This window comes from Miniopterus natalensis, chromosome 9 (genome assembly GCF_054644295.1).
Source record: "Miniopterus natalensis isolate mMinNat1 chromosome 9, mMinNat1.hap1, whole genome shotgun sequence".
Classification (NCBI taxonomy): Eukaryota; Metazoa; Chordata; class Mammalia; order Chiroptera; family Miniopteridae; genus Miniopterus; species Miniopterus natalensis.
Genome location: NC_142089.1, coordinates 9950277 through 9971405, shown reverse-complemented (window position 1 = coordinate 9971405; position 21129 = coordinate 9950277). Strand labels below are relative to the sequence as shown.

Below are 21129 nucleotides of genomic sequence, written 5' to 3'. Positions count from 1 at the left end.
TACATGAAATTACGATTTTTGTGGAGTGAGCAAAGGTTTCAGTAAGAGTTCCAAAACAAACTAATGGCCAGACAAATAAATGAAGGTCCACTTATACTATGCAATACCACACAGCTGTTGGAATGGGGCAGATCTATGTGTGTGGACATATGGAACAACCTACAAGACACACACACACAGGCAGTGCACCAGGCTCCGCCACTTCCCAGATGTGTGACCTCAAACACATTATTTAATGCCCCCTAGAAATCCAGCCTCCACTGGTCCACTGTGACCAGGAACTTACTACTCTCAAGTCCGCACAGAGCGCGTGCTTGCCCCCTGGCACTGGGAAGCCATTTTTGGGGCGGGATAGAGCTTCCTTTCTTCCTTTCTTCCTTTCCCTCCAGCCTCTGGCCGAGAAACCAGAGCCAGGCTGCCCTCCAGGGGCCAGGCCCTCCTTCTGGAAGGCAGCTTCCTCTTCGGGACCTCCTAGGTTTGCACCTGAGTTGTTCAAACAGGTGCCAGACTGTGTGAAGGAGGAGGGAAGGGTGCAGGGGTAGAGTGCTGCAGAGCTCCCTTTCCAAGCTCACCGTGGGTCAAGCTCTGGGAGTTCTGCCCACCTGCCTCCAGCTTCCACTTCCCAATGCACAGCAGGGAAACGTAAGCCAGGGGCAGACCCCTGGGAAGTTCTCAGGCCTGGGCTCCAGGTGGGGCTGGTGGGGTCAAGTCCTGTCAGGGGCCCCAGCAACCTCCTGCCCCAGTCATTCCCACTCAGGTAACTGTCTGGGGCCTCCTGGGCAGGAGACAGGGCGGACCTGGGTTTCCTGCCCGGCCAGCAGCCTCCCGTGTGGCTCTGCATGAATCAGTTTTCCTCCCTGGATGGCAGTTTGCTCATCTGTTAAACACCCATTCTCACCTTGCTGGGTTAGCGACAAAATAATGGAAAAATGCATTTGCCTTCGGAGAATTCCGTTATCAACTATCCATTATAGAAATATCATTATCCTTAGCCTGTGACCTTTCTAGCCAAGCCACACCTACCCAATTAAAAGGTGCTGCAAATCCCGAGCTGGGGAGGGGGGAAGAGCCTGAGGGGGGTCTCCAGGCCCTGGGAAGGGAGGGAGGAGTGGGTGTGGCTTGGCTCACAGCATTTCCCCCAGCAGTTGTCCAGTGAGGTTACCAACCCAGCCATCCCCTGTCCTGGCTCTAAGGCTCCTACCCCATTCAGTGGGTTCCTGAGACACCTGCCTACTCAGTGTCCCTTTCAGGGATCAGGACAATCTGGCCTGGACGAAATGGCCAGAATAAATGCCTCCACTCAGGCCAACATCCCTAAGGATGTGCCTCGAAGGTCCCTGAGAGCAAAGCCCTTTTGGAAACCCAGATACACATAAGGCATGTCTTCCTTCCTTCAATCATTCAACAAACACACCCTGAGCATCTATTGTACACCCGACACTGTTCAGGCGCTAACAATAAAGAATAAACAAGACAGATAAAGTCTGGTGCATGCACGCCTGCACAGGAACTTCACCAGCTCGCACATGCACATCGCCTGCCCTTGTACTGTACACAGACATCTACCTCATGCCTGTAGAGATCAGATCAGACCAAATGCATCTGACTCATGTCTATAGAGGTCAGATCAGCTCCCATGAACATCAGTCCCTACAGTGCAAACCTACATGCACATACACATGCAAGAGTCAGATCAGGTTCACACCCACAGGTTCCCAAATCAGTGTGTGCTCGCCTACTGTGGCTGGATTTGTACACACATGTGAACACACACCAATGACAAGAGATTCATGCATAGAAGTCAAAGGTCCACATGCCCTTAGATCACATTATGTTCACACACAATATACAGACACACGTGCACACACATACACACACATATGCACACACAGAGTGCCCAGCGAACTATTGGGAAGAAGTAGAGACAGGATAGCTCTTTGGGGGTCGAGGGTTGTGCAACTGCTCACCCCCAATGAGAGGGGAAGCCAAGGCCCTTCTCACACACTGTAGGCTGGAATCCAGACAGGCCCTTTCTCCTACCCCTCTGCTAAGGGCATGGCCCTCCCTGCCCATTTTCAGGGGCAGCTAGGCTGAGCTAGGAGACTGCTTGATGCCCAGAGCTCCACCCAGTGCAACTAGGCTTACTGATCCTTGGACCAGGGAGCAGGAGACCTGGGTTGGGGCCCCTGCTCTGCTTGTCACTTGTGTTTCCTAGCACAATCTCTTCCCACTTTGGGCCTCTGTTGATCCATCTGCAATATGGGGGATGGGATGACCTGAAAATTCCTTAAGCTGCCACCTTCCCATTCAGCCACTCAGGATTCTGTGAGCCCCTCTTCACCTGGCCAAGGCCCCTCACTGTGGCGGTCATTCTCAACGGGGGTGTCACTGCCCCCTAGAAGGCATTAGGAAAATAAAGGAGGATGGTTTTTGTCCTTGGCAATCACTGGGGTCACCACTGTCATTCATTGAGTGGGGGCTAGGAAAGCTATGCCAGGAAGAGTCTCACCCAAGGAAGACTTGCCATATCCCCCCAGATATTCATGTGGGTGAAAAGCCCATTTATCCCATCCTAGACTAACTCTGCTTTATATACATATATACACATACGGGTGCAAAGTACTTAGATACTTCACTAGGTCTTCGGGTGTGATTATGCTAATTTATCTATGGAAGTAGAGGGCTTTTGCTTCTCTTAGGGCAGGATATCGTTTGGTTTTTTAAATCAGGTGTGTAGGTAGGCCATCACAGGAAAGTGAATGCTCTAAAAAACGTGTTCTGAACCGGCTCCGGAGTCCGCCGCGGTCCCGGGCGCCCTCCAATGGCCATCAGGGGAACTGCAGGGCAAGCGGCGGCGCGCTCCAGGACCAGGGACAGCGCCCCGGGCGTCTCTTCGGAGGAGGGTGGGGACCTGGAGGGCGCCGGGAGGCAGCGCCCCGCCACCCCCGCCGTGCGCTCCCCACCCCCTGTACTTCTCACTCCTCCCCTCGTGCGGAGGCGGCCCCCAAAGCCTGCCCCCTCCCTTCTCCCGCGCCTCTCCCGGGGCACAGCGGCGCACCTGAGCGCCGCTTCCCGCCCCCACTCTCCCCTGGGACCCGTTGGCTCCGTGTGCAGATCCCCGAGCCGCAACTATGCACCTGGGACCTCTGTGATCCCAACAACAGCCCCGCGAGGCAGATCATGCAACATGTCAGCCGTGACTGACGGGGACACAGGCTTGCGGCTTTTCTGATGCCTCAAGACCTCAGCCCCATCACACATGCACCCTGGCTCAGTAAGAGAAGCTCCTAGTTCCCAGGCCCTGCGTCAAGCACTCTCATTGGTTCAATCCTCATGAATTAGGTGTTCTCACCCCCGGTTCAGACCAGGAAACTGAGGCCCTGCGGGGCTACATGACAGTAGAAGTGGCTGCAAAGACCCTCTGAGGTCTTAACTCTGCTCTGAGTCACTCTCGGGGATGCTCCTGCCAAGAAAGCCCTTGAAACAGCACACACTGCCCCGCCCTGACACCACTGGAGGCCTGGGAGCCTCTTCCTCAGGGCTTGGGTGGGCTGGTTGCATGGGGCCCCACGTCCCTCACAGAGGAGCCCCTATCTCCTCACCTTCACAAGCTTTAGCTTTACGAAGCACTTCCCCAAGGCACAGGGTAGGTGCTCACTCAATACTCGTTGCCTGGCGGAAGCCCTGCCTGCCGGGAACAAGGATTCTAAATGCGTAACCACAGCCTGGGCACAGAGCATGGCTGGGTGAGCCACCGGTAAGGAAACCGGCATGAGATCTGGACAGAGCCGGGTTCCGGCTCAGTCTTGAGCTGTGTGACTCTGAGCCTCAGTTCCCACCCTGGAAAATGGAAACACACTAGCCCTCAGCTCACAGAGTGATGGACAGTGCTAACGAGGTGACGTAAGTGGGGAGAGGACCGAGCACCATGCCTGGTGCCCAGGAAGGAAGGGCCTGATGGGGGTGGTTGCCAATGCTGTTGCCAGTAGGGTCTTCTTTGGGGTGTTCAAAATCCACAAGCCCATATTTCCAAGTGTAACTCGGGCTACAACATACACTGCGGGCAATCGTGAGGGGCAGAGACACAGGTTGCAAACACAGTCTATGGCTGGGTTGGGGACAGAGTGAGGTGGGCAGCCATCCTCGCTGGGGGCAGGGAGTTTAGGAGTGTCTGGAGGCCCTCTACCTCCTGTCTAATCTCTGACCCTCAACCCCTGGCCTCTGGCTCCTCATAGGCCCCCTGGTCTCCTCAGCACAGTAGGTGCTCCATAAACATTCCAGGAATGAATTATGTCCTAGGTTGGCTATGAACAGAAAGAAAAAATCAGTTTTATTGCCATCATAATACAGACAGGGGTTGACATCAGCATAGGATTCGTCAGATGGACGTTGTTTGAATCCTTGCCTCTGTCACTTCCTGGTTTGTGACTTTGGGCCATTTTCATAACCTCTCAAAGCCTCAGTTTCTTCATCTGTAAAAGGGGGTGGTAAAGGTAATAATCGTACTTGCCTCATAGGGCTGTTCTTAGGATTAGTGTAATGTGCTCCACCCTGGCACAGAGGAGGCAACTATAAATGGAGACCGTCTTTACTCTTGCTTCTGGGCACGTGCTGGCACAGCCTCACCCTGAGTCAGGAGACCCAGGTCCTAGGCCCAGCTCTGCCACTGGCCCAGCTCTGCCTCTGGGCTCCAGTTTCCTTCTCTGTATAACGAGGGCCCTCCAAAGTGCCTTCTCAGTCTGATTTTCTGGGGATCCTGGTCCCCATGGGCATAGCAGGTGGAGAGGCCTCTAGGGAACACATCTGCCCCTCAGTCTATCACCCTTGTTATGGAGAAAGGGACTGTGTTCCCACAATAGGGAGAAAGGCCGGCAGCATGGGGAGTCCCAGAGCTTCACCTGGTACCTGCCATGTTCCCATGCAGTCCTCTCAGGACCAGTCCCCCCGCCCGCGCCTAATGCAGGATGTAGTCCTGAGCCACACCTCGTGGGCTCTGGGCCTCAGGGGCCCAGGATGGTGTCATGAGCTCAGGGGGGAGAGAGAGCTGGGTTTGGAGCCCAGTACCAAAGCCAGATGTGTGTCCGAGGCCCATCTCTTTGCCTCCCTGAGCCTCAGTTTCCTCAGTCACAAAGTGGGGAGGGAATAAAAACTGCCACATGAGCTCTGCCAGCCCCAAGGGCTCTGGCGCGCATAGAGGCAGCCCAGATGTGGGAGCCCTTCGTGAATTGCTACCATCGGGTGTAATCATAATAATTATTATCTGTAAAACGAGGGGGTTGGACCAGCTGATCTCCACGGGCTCCTCTCCAGCTCTGATGCTGAGGATTTCTTGGTTTCCCAGCTGGGAGTTCATGCAGACAGAGGGGGCCGGGAGCAGCCAGGATCTGTGGGATTGGATGTCCCTGGGAACGGCTCCCAACAAACCTCCCCATTCATCCCCTTTCCCCGACCCAGCCCTGGCCTCAGAGCCCCAGAGGCAGGTCACGGGGAAGGGAAAAGGGGGGAGGAGCTGGAGGGTTAGGGCCAGGTCCTGAAGGTGTGGGGACAGCCGCAGAGGTGGAGCTGCCCCTGCCCCACCCCCCCATTCCCTAGGCCACAGCCCATTCCTCTCTCCTCCCCTCCCCATCTAATTCTGCATGCAGCACACGAAGGGATTGAAAGTGGAGTCAGACAGCCCTTAATTCAATCTCAGCTCCAGCCACGTACCAGCTGGGTGACCTTGGGCAGCTAATAAAGGTTGCTCTGAGAATTAAATGAGATAGATCCGTGAAAAGTGCTTAGCATTGGGCCCAGCATACTGTAAACACTCCATTAACGCTCCCACCTGCGTCCCATCGCCCAGCCTCCATCGGCTCTCCCCTGCCCGAGCACTCCTGGAATCCCTCAGCTAGCAGGTAGGTTCTCGCCTTGGCTGACACAGGGCAGGCCCAGTGTCCTGTGGGAGCAAGGGCAGGGGGCGGGTCCCAGCTCTCCCTGCCTCTCAGAGGACCACTGAGGGCCACACCTCTCTAGCCAGAGAGGTCTGGGGGCCTGCCTGCTGCCTGGTGACAGGGTGGATGGCCTCTCTCAGAACCTCCAAGGTTGGGAAAGGCTTGCCCACCATCAGCCTGGGCCTTGTCCCGTCAGCCGCTTACAGGTCAATGACACACCCTACTTATGAGAATGGAGAACCAGGCTGCCCCAGCGGCTCTGGCACTGAGCTTTCAAGCAGAGGGTTGTTGCCAAGGTCACCCTCCATCAGCCACCTCATCCCACCTGGAAGGCCCTAACTCAGAGGAGGGGGGCCTTGGGGAGGCCTGTCTTCTGAGCTGGGGATGGGATGTCTTTCTCTCACAGACTTGGGGCAGAGGAGTCAGGAGCAGAGCAGAAGGCTGGACCCTCCACCGCCTCCAACAGCCAGGCTGCGACAGGCATGTGGCGCCTGTGGCCTTGAGAAGGTCATGGCCTCCCTGGTGTCTAAGGAGTCTGTCCTTATCCATTGTCCCCCAAATCCCAGCAACCCCAAATTCTCGGAGGAGCCTGGGCAATAGGTAATTGTAAGAAACAGCACAATTCCCCCCAGAGACATGACTCGGTTGGTCCGCAGCTCGGCCTCGTTAGCATCACACTGCAAAGGTGGCACAAATGCAGCCACCCATTGCACAGAGGAAAGGGAGGCCCCTGGAGGCGGGTGACTTGGCCAAGATCACCCAGCTAGTGGGGTAGGGTCTCCTGATTTCAGCACAGATGGCAGCCCCCTCCTTTCCTGATGGGTTGGTGCCAGGCCTTCTAGCCTGCCCCTGGGATGGAAAATGCTGGAGGCTTTCCCTTGCATGAAACCCAGGGAAACAGCAGCACTGACCCAGCAGAGGCAGGGCACAGAACGGTGCCAGGCTATTTCCTCATTCCTGGTGGTGAGCCTGGCCAAGTATTCAAGGCCTGCCCACAGAAGGCTCAGCTAGTCCCTCCAACGGGTTACCCACTGGCTTCCAGGGAAACACAAACTCCTCAGCCTGGCATTCAAGGCCCATAATAAACTGACCCCAGCTCAACCCTACACACACCTTCCATTGAAGTGAAACCAGTGTCCTGATCGCCACAGTGCAGCCGATCATGACTCCAGAAACACATTAGCTGCTTTCACTATGGAACTCACAATTCCACTTGTGGCCACCATTACCATTGACTGATCACCTACTATGTGCCAGACACTGACTCCTCAGGAGGAAAACTACCCATCTCATATGATGATAGCAATGCCAACTGCCTTGGAAATGTGAAGTTATGGAAAAACTGCCCACGTCCCCAAAACACTGAAGAAAAGGCTTATTTTTTTTCTTGCTGTAACAAAATATTTGAAGTTTCAAAAAAAATATTTTTTCTCCACATTTTTCTGGTATTTGCTTATCCTCCTGAGTGCAGCTCTATGCTTTTCACAGCAGCTCCCAGCCATCACGTCTGCTCTGCACAAACACTCCCAGGTGGGCAGGCGAACAAGGGCTCGTCATCCCTATTCTATGGAGAAGGAAATGAGGCACAGAGAGGGCAAGTGACTTGTTCAAAGTCACACAGCAAAGACTGGACTTGGATTCCTGACAACTCCCAGCCCCTCTCTCCTTAGTCCACAAGTGCCCACGAGGAGGGGGGCATCGCCCTGGGTATTTGCCTGCATTCATCTTCTTAACCCTTGGAGCAACCCCATCAGGTGCATGAAGTGGGTGATCCCCACTTTACAGATAAAGAAGCAGAGGTTCAGAGAGATGGAGTGACTTGCCCCAAGTTGTGCAGCTGGACAGTGGCAAAGTCTGACTTTGAACTCAAGTCTTCTTCCAAAAGGAGCCCCAAGGGAAGGTGGCCCACGCTGACAGGCGTTTTGTAACAGTGAGCGGGCAGGGTGCCTCGCCTCTGAGCCTTTCCTCTTGATCTCAGACCTGGCCACAGTAAAACCACGCTGGGCTGTGGCAGGGACCAAAGGATGCCACACCCAGCCACTCGCTGTGTCCCAGGACATCCTACGCACTCAATATCACTGAGAGTGTGTGCAAATGAGGTCCCCACCACTGTGCAGCGCACAGCAAGAGCACCATAGGTTTGGCTCCTTTCTTCCGGGGGGGAAGGCTCGTCTCAGTGGGATACCCCTGTTTTGGGATGTCTCCCCACCAGCACCCCTCTGCTTCTCCCTTCATCCTGAGTCACTGCCTGCAAGTATTAGTCTTCAGCCCTAAAAATAGAGCACATTTGGGGGCATAGAAATACTCACAGCTGCAGCCCCCTGCTTTCAGGTCCCACCCAGGGTGGCCACCCCAGGTGTCCCAGATTGACAACCCCTGCTTGACCTGGTGTGGACCTAGAGTTTTCAATCTGCTGGAAGTCCTTAGCCAGGGCAGTGCCCCACACTGCCCAACAGAGCCAAACTTCCTTTCCACCTTAGCACAGGGCTGCCACCTCCCACCTCCTACTCCCTAAACAGGTTGAGCTGCCTCTCAAAGCTGGAGATGGTTCCCAGAGAGAGGAAATGATTTTCCCAGGCCACACAGCCAACAAGAGGCAGGGCCAGGCCTGGCAAGCCTAGGGCAAGTGCCCAAGTGAGAATGGCAAAGCTCAGAGCCCCTCGCTGCTCCCCACCTAGCACCAGTCTTCCCTGGAGACTCATCTGAGCCCACAGAAGCACCTCTCAGCAGCTGTTCCCCAGCGATGCCAGAGGCCCAGCCATGGGGCCAGGGCCGAGCCAGCAGAGGTTCTGCCAGGCGCAGAGGTAAGCAGAGGGGAACTTGGAGGATTCCCCTCCCTTTACACCAGCTGGCCCCTAGAAACCAGGACTTGGCAAGGCCTCCTGGCAAAAGTGGCAAAGGAAACAAAACCCCAGGGCTGCTTGAGTCTGGGCTGAGAGTGTTCTGCCTTGGGAGGGGCCTGTGGAGCAGCATCATCAGGGGTGGCAAAGGGGGAACCTGGGGGGAGAGGCTCCTCTGGCAACCTGGCAGGAATAGGTGTGGTGGGGAGGGGGGGAGGAAGGAGGGTCCACTAAGGGGAAAGCACCAGGCAGTTTCCCAGCATTCTTAGCCAAGCTGGGTTCACATGAAGCAGAAAACAGGGAAGAGGGTAAGCTTTTGCTGGGGCTGCTCAGAGGTGCCCCTGCCACCCTCTCCCAGGTGATGAGTTCAAGTCCCACACACAGGAAGCTGACGTAATGCATGGGTGTGTGCATCTGTGGTGCCTGGGCGTGGGTGGGTGCATGTGCATATCTGCCATGCTCATTTTTAAGGGCATGGGGCTTCCTTGTGCTCCTTCCCACATGCGTATGTATCATGTGTGCACCCTGGAGGAGATCATGGAAACATATCAGCCAGATGAGGGCTTTGGAGGAAGCTCTCCTTGCTAACAACCACCTTCAACCTGTGTGCGCACATCTGGATGGTGTTTGTAGTGTTGCTCAGAGTTGGAGGTGGGGGTCCTGGCCTGAGTGTGCCTGTGGGTTCCTGTGTCTGGGTCTCGAGGTATCTGTGAGTAGAATCCTGTCTGGCTGTGTATGGGTCTCGGTGTTTGTGGAGCATGTGTGGCTGCTCAGCAGCCTCTGACAGCCAGGACAAAGGCCTCTAGAGGCAGACAGGTGGTGTGGAAGACAGACCTGCCCCAGGAGTCCTCAAAGGGCCTCTAGGCTGGGGAACATGACAGCCATGCAGGGGGCAGGGCCCAATGAGAGGTGGGGAGCAGGGTCTCAGGGCTCCTTAACCCCAGGCTTGTGTAGATCCTGCTGAGGGGCTGAGGCCCAAGCAGCAGAGACCCCCCCCCCCCAAGCCAAAATGAGACCCTCTGCATTTCAAGAGGCCAAAGGGAGAATCCTCTTGTCCCCTGAGGGTGGCCAGGTAGTTACAGCCAGGAGAGAGACCCCCTGAGATCCCTACCAGGCAGACATCCTGGGGCAGAGAGAAGAGGGGAGGGCTTTGCCAAAGGAAGGCTGTGAGCTGGGAAGGTCCCAGGGTGGGAACACCATCCTGGCTGTGAGAAGGGGTGGCAAAGCGAGCACGGGGCTCCAAAAGAGCAGGAGGTCTGAGTTCTGGACCCTGAAGGTGGAGGGGTTCTCCTCAACCTGAGTCAGCTTCTCCACCTCCAGCCTGATGCACCCCCAAACAGCACAGAGCAGGTCCACTGTGGATCACTCCACATCATCACTGACCTTGCCTCCACCCCAGGGCGGCGGAGATCTACATGGATCAGACAGCAGGCGACTCTGTGACCTTGGACAGTTCCTTTAGCCTCTCCGGGCCTCGGTTTCCTTATCTGTGCAATGGGGACCTCAGTCCCTCAGCTGTGGATGGGGAAGGTGCTCATGCCACCTGAGGATTAATCATTACCCTGGAATTCTTTCCAAGGCCATTAAGGTGTTCCCTCCCCTTCCCCAGAGCCTCCATCTGCCAGGGGTCTCAGAGCAAGGCCGAGGTCCTGGGTAGAGGGGAAGGAGGGGTCCCTGGGGCCAGTTGGAATGACCACCACCTGCCCCACTCAGCTGCTGCCCTCAGCTGCCCTGCCAGGCCTAGATGCCCTTCAGGGGTACCTTTGACTGAGTTCCTTCTCATTTGCTAGAAAACTCAGGGCTGCCTCCCATCTTCCAGTTTCTTCCCTCAACCCCCCAGGGACGGAGGTAACACTGTCCTGTGGCAGGGTGGCCAGGAGCCCCGACCAGCTCCCTCTGGGAGGAGCTGATAGTCCTACTTCATTTCCCACCCGCCTTTCTCTGCTGCTGCGCCCTGACCCAGCTTCTCTGAGCCCCTCCTGCTGGCCTCTGACTTTGGGGAGGGACTGGAACGAGGCAGGGAGACAGATGCCAACGTGCCATGTGTGAGGAGTGGGGTGCCCAGGCCTGTCGTATGACCCCAAGGACTTGGAGGTCAAGCGCTGGTCGAGGTCTGAGGACAGCGGAGGGAGGGCGCTTTCCTCCTGAGCTGGTGCGTGCAAGTGTGTGTGTGTGTGCGCGCAAGTGTGCGGGTGCGTGCACACGGGGTGTCTTCCCCAAGCCCAGGCGCCCCATGACTGGCACCAGAGGCCTGCGGGGCGCGGGGACCGCCCTGTGGATTCCCACCGAGCCCTCAGATCCTGCGGGGCCCGGGGAAGCGACGAGGGGGCGCCAGACTGCGTGACGCGCGTCCTGCTCCGAGGCGGGTCAGGGACACCGGGCGGGGGAGACGCTCGGAGTCTGAGGAGGCGAGGGCATCGGCGCGCGCCCAGCTCAGGGTGGCTGGACCTGGGGACCCCGCTTCGGCCCTCGGACGACCCGCGCGCCTGGTCCAGGGCGGTGCTACGGCCCCTCCCCAGGGGCCAGGGAGCGCGCCCACTTCTGCCTTCTCCGCGGTCCCTGCTCTGAACCCAAGGCGCCCCCTCCTAGGGGAGCAGGCGGCACCCCCACCCACGCCGGGGGTGGGACCCGAGCCCCCTCCGCCGGCCTGGCCCCACCCCCGGGGGCGGGGGGCTTGGCCGGCTCGGCCCAGGCCTGGCCCCCACTCGCCGCCGCCCGCGGGGGCCAAGCCAAGCGCTGCCCGCACCCTCCGCACTGCCCGCCCCGGGGACCCGGGTCCCGCCGCCCCCAGCCGCGGCGCGGGGTCTTGGCTGCCGCAGCACCCCCGCGCCTCCCCGATCCGGCGCCGCGCCCCGGGCGGGCGGACTCACCCGCGGGCTGGGCCGGGGTCCTGGGCTCGCGCTCCGGTGCCCGCGGCCGCCGCTGCAGCTCTGCTCAGACGCGGCTCCGCGCTCGCCGCCGCCGCCGCCGCAGTTCGGGGAGGGGGCGTCACGTGACCGCCGAGCGCTCCCTCCCCGCGCTCCCCCCCTCCCCGCGCTCCCCCCTCACTGCGGTGCCCGAGCCGCGGGCGCGGGAGCGGCGGCGCCCAGACCCCGCCGCCCGCCCCCTCCCGCCAGCCGCCGCCTCGCACAACAGGTCCCGGGGCGGGCGCGCTGGGCCCCCATCTTACAGGTGGGGAAACTGAGAACCAGGGGGGCAAGGATGGCTCAAGGTTACCCGGCTAGGCTGTGGCAGGGCCCCCACCCGAGCCCGGAGGCCCAGCCAATGCTCCCAGGGGAGAGCAACAACTTCTGGGGCAAGCCGGGGAGGCAGGAAAGGTGGGCGAGGCGCCCAGGCCCCCATGGGCTCCGTGCGTCTGCAGGGCCCCGGAGGACGCACAAGGCGCGGGGCCAGCTGGGCGAGGCGGCGAGCCCGGCGCCCGGTGACGCTCCCCTGCGGGGTGGCGGCTCTGGCATCCTCCCTGCACCGGGCAGCTCGCTCCCCGCTCCCTAACCCAGAGGAGGAAGGTGGGGTCAGGGCAAGAGTTGAAAACGCAGGCAGGGAGGGGTCGCAGTGCTCACCTTAGTCTGACCTCCGAAGCCCACAGAGGGGGAGAGGCTTGACCGTGGTCGTCGCGTGCTCGAGAGCAGCAGTAGCAGCGCAGCTGACACTTGTGGCTCCTGGGACCCACTTCCCACCTCTCTCTGGTCTCCACTGGGCTCCCCTCCAAGGGGCAACCCTAGACGAATCAAGGTAAGGGGCAGTGAGTCTACAGGATCAGAGCTGTGGGGGACAATGGGTGAGGGTATGCTTGGTGGCCCCAAGATCATGCCAGTCACACAGAACATTGTTAGAGGGGACCTTTGAGGCCGCTGGATCTCACCCCCTTGCTCTAATAACTGGGGAAAGTGAGGCCAAAAAGGGGTGGAGACAAATCTCCATTTCATCAACCACTTACAATTAGTAGGTCAAGCAGACAGGACCTTCCAAGGTCAGCGAGTCCATAGGCCACTTCACAGATAGGACTTAGGGAAGACCCAAGTCTTGCATCCATTTATTTAACGTATTTATTGAGCACCTGCTGTGTAGTTAACAAATGGCTCTCAGTATCATCCCCCCCTCCCCCCCTATTTTCCAGCCACAGGAACTGCATTTCATTAAGGAAAAGACCTGGGGCCTTCAGCAACCCTGTCAGCAGCCTCCGGAAGATCTGAGACATACAGGGCCAAGTGTTCAGTCCCACCTCGGCTGTTTCCCCTCCAAGAATCTCACCCCAACCAAGATATTAGAATTAAGAGGAAATCGCAGGACATGCCTCACCCTCATCCCCCCCCCTCCCCCCCAGCAAATGTGAAAAGGCAGAAGGGACATGGAATTGGTCACTTACTTTTCAGTCCCTTTCTGTCAAGTTCTCCCTCCTGCAAGCTCCCCCAAGCCCAGGGCTTATCAAACTTCTAGGAGTGGCAAACTTCTAGGACTCCCTGATCCCAAGTCCCAATTCAGGCGTCTGGGGCCTGAGTTCCTGCATTTCTAATAAAGGTTTGCAGTGTTGCTGGTGCCATGGGGCCACAGACATTCTGAGCAGCGCTGGTGGAACAGGGTTAAGTCCAGAGCAGGAGGAAGACTACTGCTCCAGCTCCAAGGGGAGGCTCCTGGAGCATCACCTAACTCTGGGCCCGCCCCACTCCCATCCCTGGGGGCCCTTTGATTTCCCACCTAGCATGCAGCCAGGATCCGGGACCCTTCTCAGGATTCACCATGGCTACAGAGTTGGTTCGAAGTAGTAATAAGAGGGAAGGAGTTGAACCAGCACGGCCAAGGCACTTCTGGAGATGGCGTAGAAGGGATTTCATAGGGTGGCAATGGCTCCAGCCAGGCATATTTTGCAGGGCACTGGTTCTGGAAGATGCTTGGTGAAAACAAATCCTGGTTGGGAAGGGCCCATTGAAAGCCTCCAGACCTTCTGGGGCTGGGCTCACACAAATTAGGAAGAGCATACAAATCCCAGGGTCCTCTGAAGCATCTCTCTTCCCATCTTTCGGCTTTTTTGTACGCTTGGCCAGATGGATCCTTGATTCTGATCACAACTCGTGCCTCTTCCTGCTTCTCCAACTACTTCCCCAAGGAGCCCTCTCCCCCTCCATGCTGAGGACAGAGCCCGACTCCCAACTCCAGCCAGGAAGGCAATGCCGATGGTACCACTGCAGACTGGGAGCAGAGACCAAGGTGCCCCACCTGAGCTGGAGCGAGGGGGCCGGCAGAGGCAGTGGTGATGTGGAAATGTGCTCACTGAGGACTTGCAGCTGTGACCTTTCATGGTTTGGACCGGGCAGACTCCAAGATTCCCAAGGGCCTAAGGTCCTATTGGCACCAGGGGACTAGGGACTAAACGTGCCTGACCCTGGCTGAGTAGGCCAAAGAACGAAAGCGCGTCTGTGCCAGGCCTATTTCTTCTTTATAATCAAGGAGCTTTTCAATTACAGCATTTCCCTCTTTACAGAAAACCTCAATGTAAGAGCCTTATAATCTCTAGCTTGTGGGGGGGGGGGGGGGGGGCGACGTTCTGAGACTGTCAGGGCCCCTGGGGAGAAGGCAACATGTGCTGTAGGGGGCTGGGCACAGAGCCTGGCATGAAGCCTGGGTATGCAAGGGAAGATTGGACAAAGGCTTTGCTTTCCCTGCCCTATTTCAATCCAAACCACTCAGGACTGACCAGTCACGCATGGCTGCCTCCGGGCACAAGCCTTTTCTTTTTCACGTAATACACTGCGACCTAGCCACTACCCCTGCTCTCCAACTACTGAGAAATGAAAGCTGGCTTCAAAATATCTGACATCTAAGAAGTCTATAGATTGAAAAGGTGGGTGGCACAATAAACTCGGAATAATGCACAATGGAGTCCTAGAGTGGGAAAGAGGCCTCTTTGGAAATTACTCTCCTCTCAATGCCCACCCCTCCCCGCCCTGATCAAAGGGGAGAGATGGTGCTAGAGACTGCCCAGCAGGAAAAGCAAGGGGAGAAAATGCAAAAGCAGTGGGTCCCCAAGGCGTGTTGTCTGTGTGGCAGTTAAGGTCTCATAAAAGGGCTGCGTCTGCAGGGAGATGGGAGAAGACAGTGCCACTCCAGTGAGCATAAGACAGGATGAGTGGGAGTTGGCACCAGGGCAGGTCCCTCAGGGAAGGACACAGGGCCTCAACGTCTGGCCACCCCGATGCTGGAGATAGAACAGAGGATGCAACTCTGGGGAACCCACTCTTGAGGTCACAGAAATCTGGATCAGGAATGTGAACAGCTAGAAATCCCCATTTTGATAAAAGAGACAAGCCTAAAGGTGGGGCCAGCTCTGGTGATACCGAAGTAATAGATGCTCTCTCCCAGAGTTCTTGCCGTCACAGAAAAAGTGTCTAGTGGACCCTGAAGGGTTCCTTCATTTTCCTTGCTGAGAACATGTCATGCGGCCCATGGTGGGACACGGCGATGAGTAAGATGGCTGAGTGAGCCCCTGCCCTCGGGATCTAGAACAGTCTAATACTAATTAGGTTGATTCATGTCTGGGATCAGGGTGGTTTTAGGTGCAAGACATAAGATCCAGCCCAGGCTTAACTCTGGCTCCCCAGAAAGGCAAAAACATATAAACATTCACTCTAGTTCCAGAATTCTAGACGGTCTAGCACAGCGCGGAGCCGCTCAGCCAGCGTCAGCGCACGCTACAGATGGGAGATGCAGCAGAGCACGCCAGGCAGAAACCAGCCACGGAACCGGCTCAGGACTCACGGAGAGGTCCTCAGAGGCGGCCGGTTGGGCGGTTTTCCAAATGCACTCCCAGGAGCTTCAAGGCAGTGGGTGGGGGTGGGGGTGGAGCTGAGGTGAGGCCCCACCGTCTCCTCCCACCTCGTTCATGTTTGACAACTTCCACATCCAGCTTCCTTTCAGAACACTTCGGCCCAAAGGGGAACACACTTGCCCAGGATCGTAAAGAGAGGGGAGTTTAGTGTTTCCCTAGGTTACAAATCCAAATACAGCAGAGAACACTGGGGGTGAGGGGGGGCCAAGATACAAGTGTGAAAGCGGCTGGCAAAGACTCTACCCTGCACAGAGAGCCTAGGCCTTGTCTCTCCTGGGGCGTGTCCCCCACTTCCTGTGGCCAAGGGCCGGCTGGCCTGGCAGCACTAACGGATCTGGAATTGAAGCTGCCATTCCAGCTGCTGTTATGAGGCTGGCTCCCTTCCTGACCGAGAGCAATTCCACTTCAAAGGGCCTGGCCTCCTCAGTCTTAGCCAAGTCCTTGAAAGCAGGGTGCTTTTTTCCTTTTTTCTTTAAGGCCATTGGGGAAAACAGATGATGTCCTCTACTTGAGATCAATACAGTAATTACGTTGGGCAAGCTTAGGACTGACTTCACGGGGACTCGGACAGCCTCAAGAACGAGAAAGCGCGAAAGCCGAATGAGAAGAGCTGACGTGTCACTTGTGCTTGTGGGATGGAGGCCACCAGGCAACTGGATCCACCTTGAGGATCCTGGTGTTGCTTCTGCTGGGCAGGACACAACAAAGGCTTGGTCCAGTAATGAGCTGGTGCAGGTCCCAACTCCAGTAACAGCCCAAGGTCACCCAGGTCGTACTCCTCGACAAGCTACAAGATGAGTTCTGCAACCTTCTTCCCCAAATCTGATGAGGCTCAGAAAAGATGCTTAAGTCTTACCATATGAAGAAATGCCACCAACTTGTCCGAAACAAGCATTTTAAAAAGTGATGAACCCTGGCCAGGTGGCTCAGTTGGTTAGAGCATCATCCGGATATGCCAAGGTTGTGGGTTTGATCCCTGGTCAGGGCACATTCAGCAATCAACCAAAAAATGCATGAAGTGGAACAAACCAATGTCTCTCTCTCTCCCTTCCCCTCTAAAATCAGTTAAAAATTTTTTGAGTGATGAATGTTAGCAGTATGCTGTACTAATTTGATAAAAACTGGTCCTGTGGTTTACTTGTTGGGAAAGAGAAAGTGCAATAAATACCTGTTCTGTGTACTCTAGTCTTGAACGGTATTATTTTGTCTCAAGAGATAAATATTGAAAAGCATGATTCTCAGGTCAGGAAAGTGGCCTGTGAGCACCATTACTCGTGCTGCCTGGTGCCTGCACAGCCCTGCCTCCGAGGCTCATGCGCGGCACCTGTTCCTGATGTCCTTGGCAGTGACGACCAAAACATGGGAAGCTGCCCCTCTGGGGCAGGACCTGCCCGTCACAAAGACATAAATCTTCAGTGCGCGTCCTAAGTGTTTTGAATACCTTCCAACATGATCCTGCAAATAAACAGAGTCAAGGCGGCTTAGTGTTTGGCCATTAGCTTCAGGGTCCTTACGGGCCAAGAGGAAAGATTTATGTCACAGGATACCCAACACCTTTCCAGTCATCATTTTAGCTCCAAGGGCTTCCTGCATAAGGTGGTTCTACACCTGCCAGAGAAGGGTTTCCAGGGAGCTTGCTTTTGCTAACTCTTTTTGAAGACTGGCTGAGAACTCCACAGCATTTTCTCATAAAGGCTAGTTAATTACAGAGGAACACAAAGTATTTTACCCCAACAATATTACTGCTTAACATGTGTGGGAGGGTAAACAAGGCAGCAAACATTGCCTTGTTCTACGAGATAAGAAAACTAGACAAAGTAACTTTCCTAGTTACAAGGTAAGTGGTGAAATTATCAGGAACACAGGTGACCAACTTCTCAGACTTGCCGTTTCAACACTTGCCGGCACACGTGCACGCTAATGCGAGCAGCTGGCAGGCTCCTGAGCCCCATGCACTCCATGGCCAGACTGGAAAACCCCCCACAAAGGTCTGGGATGTATGAGAGGGAGAGGTGGTTTTCTGTGCCTCCCTACTAGACTTTCCCTGGCACACAGGACTTGGCACAAAGCTCTTTGTTCAGTGAAATATCTGTCAAGCAAAGTGGTAGTGTTTTACAAGTGTTTCAAATTTATATTTTAATGAATAGAGGATTCCAGTGTCGATCATCAAATCCCCAGCTAAAACTGGTGTCCATACAGTATCTGAGGTTTGGAGGTGGTGAACTCCTAGCCTCAAGGATCAGAATTGCAGCGGGTGACGAAACCCTGCACCTTGTGGGAAAAGGTGGTGGAGTTAAAAGGTATGTAGGGTGTGAATCTTTTAAAAATGAAAGCCCTGGCTTTTCACCAGACTGAACTCTGTTCACAGTCCCCTGTAACACTGAGCAAGCTGAGCATTAAAATGCCAGGGAGAGAGGATGTGATCTCTGCCACGGCTCTGTATCAGGAAAGACAGGCCTTAATGCTCATTTCACTTCAGCAGCTACATCAGTGATAAATCATCCCTTGGGTATTTAAAACAGGTTATTCAATCCCAGCATTAGCTTCAATTAACCAGGGTCTGACCACACAGACTAACCAACTGGACACTTAAAAGTAACAAAAAATTCACTCTGGATTATGATTCCATAGAAATAAAGGGACATTCATTTCTTTTTAATTTGGCAGAAAGATAACAGTAATTCTAAACAATAAAGTTCATTAATACACAGAAAGATACTTATTCCCCCAGGGAATGAAGATGTCCAAATGGCAACCCTATATTTCAGGCAACGGCACACTTTGTACCAGCATATGTTGTACACGGTAGTTTGGGATTAAGGAATGGTCAAAAATATAAGGGTGGTGGGAGGAGTTGGGAAACCTCAAACTTTATAATACCTTCTACAGAAGACTGAGCTAATAAAAAGTACACATGCACGTTAGAAAACCCATTGGGAAGTCTCTGCACTTCAATGTGGTCACAGCCAATTGGTCTCCATCTATTTGTAAATACAAAGCAAGAATTGGGTTTTAGGTTACAGCTTATACCTGTTTTCCCTGTACAAAGTGGTGAGGGTGGCAGCGTAAGGCCACTAAATACTGGGAAAAAGGTCCCAGCCCAAGGCTTCTCCACCTCAAACAGCAGAGGAGAGCGGCCTGTGGATGCAGATTCCAATTCAGTGGGTCTCGGCCAGAGTTCCTGCGGTTCTAATAAAGCTTCAAGGCGCTGCTGGAACAAGGCAGGTTGCCTGGGCAGGAGGAAGACAACTGCTGGGGCTCCGAGGACAGACTCGTGGAGCATCACCTGCTCACTCTAGGCCCACCCGACTCCCACCACTGGGGAGTATTAATAAAGGAGCCAGTACTGAAACTGGGTTATCAGCCTGGAAGACGTACAAAAGGCTGCTACTTTGTGCCACTGCATGAGAAGAAGAGACTCAAGTAACGAATTTTAAAACTATTAACAGCAGATTGGGAGAAATATATCAGGTTTCTGGGGGCCACTGACAGGTTGATGTCAATCCCCAGGAAGGTTCTCCTCCGGCCAAACAGCTGCCTAGCAGGGAAAAGGCAGCGGCTGCCCCCAGCACTAAGCGAGCTGTGCACAGCCTTTACCTTGGGAAAGAATACGTCATTTTATGCTTCAGCTTCACTTCTTTGGAGCAAAATAAAAGACTGAGATCTAAAAATGAGGATCAGCTATCCGTGATCTCGACCTTCCCTGGGCCGACCTCCTGGTGGGAACCCCTGGTTCCTAGGGTGGCTTCTGAGGGTCCTGCGTGCAGCTCTCTCCCACACAGGCTCATTAGACAACCCCCGTGTCCTCAGGGCACAAAGACCGAAGACATTGCAAACACAGAGGGAAAACACAGCAAGAAGTTATAATTTTACCAAACAGCCATAATTATTCTGATAAAAAGAGCCATTCAAAAGAGATGCTGCCAAGGTTACTGGCCCATTAGAAACCTGCCCCTCCATTATTTGAGTTTAAATTTTCAGAAGGGGGAGCAGGAAACCTAGCACAAACCCAAGGCTAAAAAAAATGTTAGCAAGAGAGATGCCTGAGCCAGCATCTCTGCTCCAGAGATGTACATACATACTCAACAGAGGAGACAGTGAAACAAACTCCAGTCTTAAACTCCATTTAAAAGTCCTTTGATATTCTTAGGAATATTGCTTAGGTTATATGTTGCTAATAACAAGAATCCTGAATTGGATAACATAGCACACCCCTCCACACACTTTTGCCCCTTTTTCAAACAACATGATGTAAAAGATCCTTTCTGGCCACTTCGGAAGAATGCTTTCGAAAAGAGGAGATGCAAGGATCGGTGGACTTGAGAGATGGGAAGACATTTTACAAAAGCCTTGTGTCGTCCACATGAACTTCAGTCCACTCCGCTCTTCTGACAAGGTGGCTGGATTTTTCAAAAGCGCAAGGTGGACTTGATTTCCCACTTTTGAGTAATAGCAAAACTGGAGGAAGATGCTACCACATGTAATAACATTCGTTGTCCTTTCCGCAATGCTTGAAAGCAAAAGCCTTTGAAGTCAAAAATGAGACAGAAGAGTCCCTTGCTCACTGCAGGAGACACTCGGGTGCCCCCTCCTGTACCCAACACTAAGACAGACCGCTGGGCAGCGTGTGAGGCGGGCACGCTGCACCCGACGGAGAGGAGTCTAATCTGAAGACACTTTTCCACAATTATGGCAAGTTCTTCACTTTCATGCTTTATTGAAAGTAAAATATGAATCAAAGACAGGTATTGGTAAGCAGGTTATGTCTCTAAAGAGTTACTTTTAGATCAGAGCAGAATGTTGTCCCATCTACTGTGATACAAATCCCTCATGGACCAATGCGTCTGTTATGAAACTCGAGCAAGGAAATAGAACAGAACTTGATTCCCTCCCGTGACTATAAATCTCATATGTAAACATGATTTCCTGTTACTGCTACTAAACTTGTTCGATCTTTATTGGCCCTTTTCCCCACCCCCACCCTTAAATAGAAAATCTGAAACATTTCCTTCAAGTCTGATGTCCTTCAGTGCAATCGGCTTTATTTGACATAAGGCATTTGGGACAGTCACTTTTGAATGGTTTTCTGCCTTTTGGAAGAGTCATGTAATGATTTAATTCTTAAATCCAGCTTTTCTTTAATGCCCTAACATGTCAAACTCCTCTTCCCTCTGGTCATTTCTTAGCAGTCAGCTCAAGTGTTCAAAAGATTAATGTCCAAGGAGACCAGTACCTGGGGAGAGAAACACACGTGGAGGTAGGGTTGTGAACCAAAAATTAAAGAGCTCACGTATTCCATTCGCCCAGAACGCACGTCAATAGGGAACATTCAACTTAATAAATGAGCACGGCAGTCCCTTGACACTGAAGGGTAAGAAAAAATATCAGCCAACCTGAGGCTTCAGCCAAACCCCACTGCTGTTGGAACCATGTATTTCCTGTGTGTCGTTGTCACACAGTTAATCAGATTTTACTGACACTTTCATTTGAATGCCATTTTTCATAAGGAAATTTTTTGCTTTGCTTTAACCGTATC

At 54.4% G+C, this 21129-nt stretch overlaps 1 protein-coding gene across 4 annotated transcripts in view; it reads right to left on the bottom strand.

The window, feature by feature from the left end:
• Positions 1 to 18216: 18216 nt before the first annotated feature.
• The window catches only part of USP48 (ubiquitin specific peptidase 48), a 59205-nt gene continuing 56292 nt past the window's right edge, over positions 18217 to 21129 (bottom strand). For all 4 annotated transcript variants that reach the window (XM_016214620.2, XM_016214621.2, XM_016214622.2 and 1 more), the window contains exon 27: positions 18217 to 20826. In XM_016214620.2, coding sequence (XP_016070106.1) covers positions 20804 to 20826 — 23 coding nt within the window. In that variant the 3' untranslated portion in view covers positions 18217 to 20803. The remainder of the gene's footprint in view (positions 20827 to 21129) is intronic.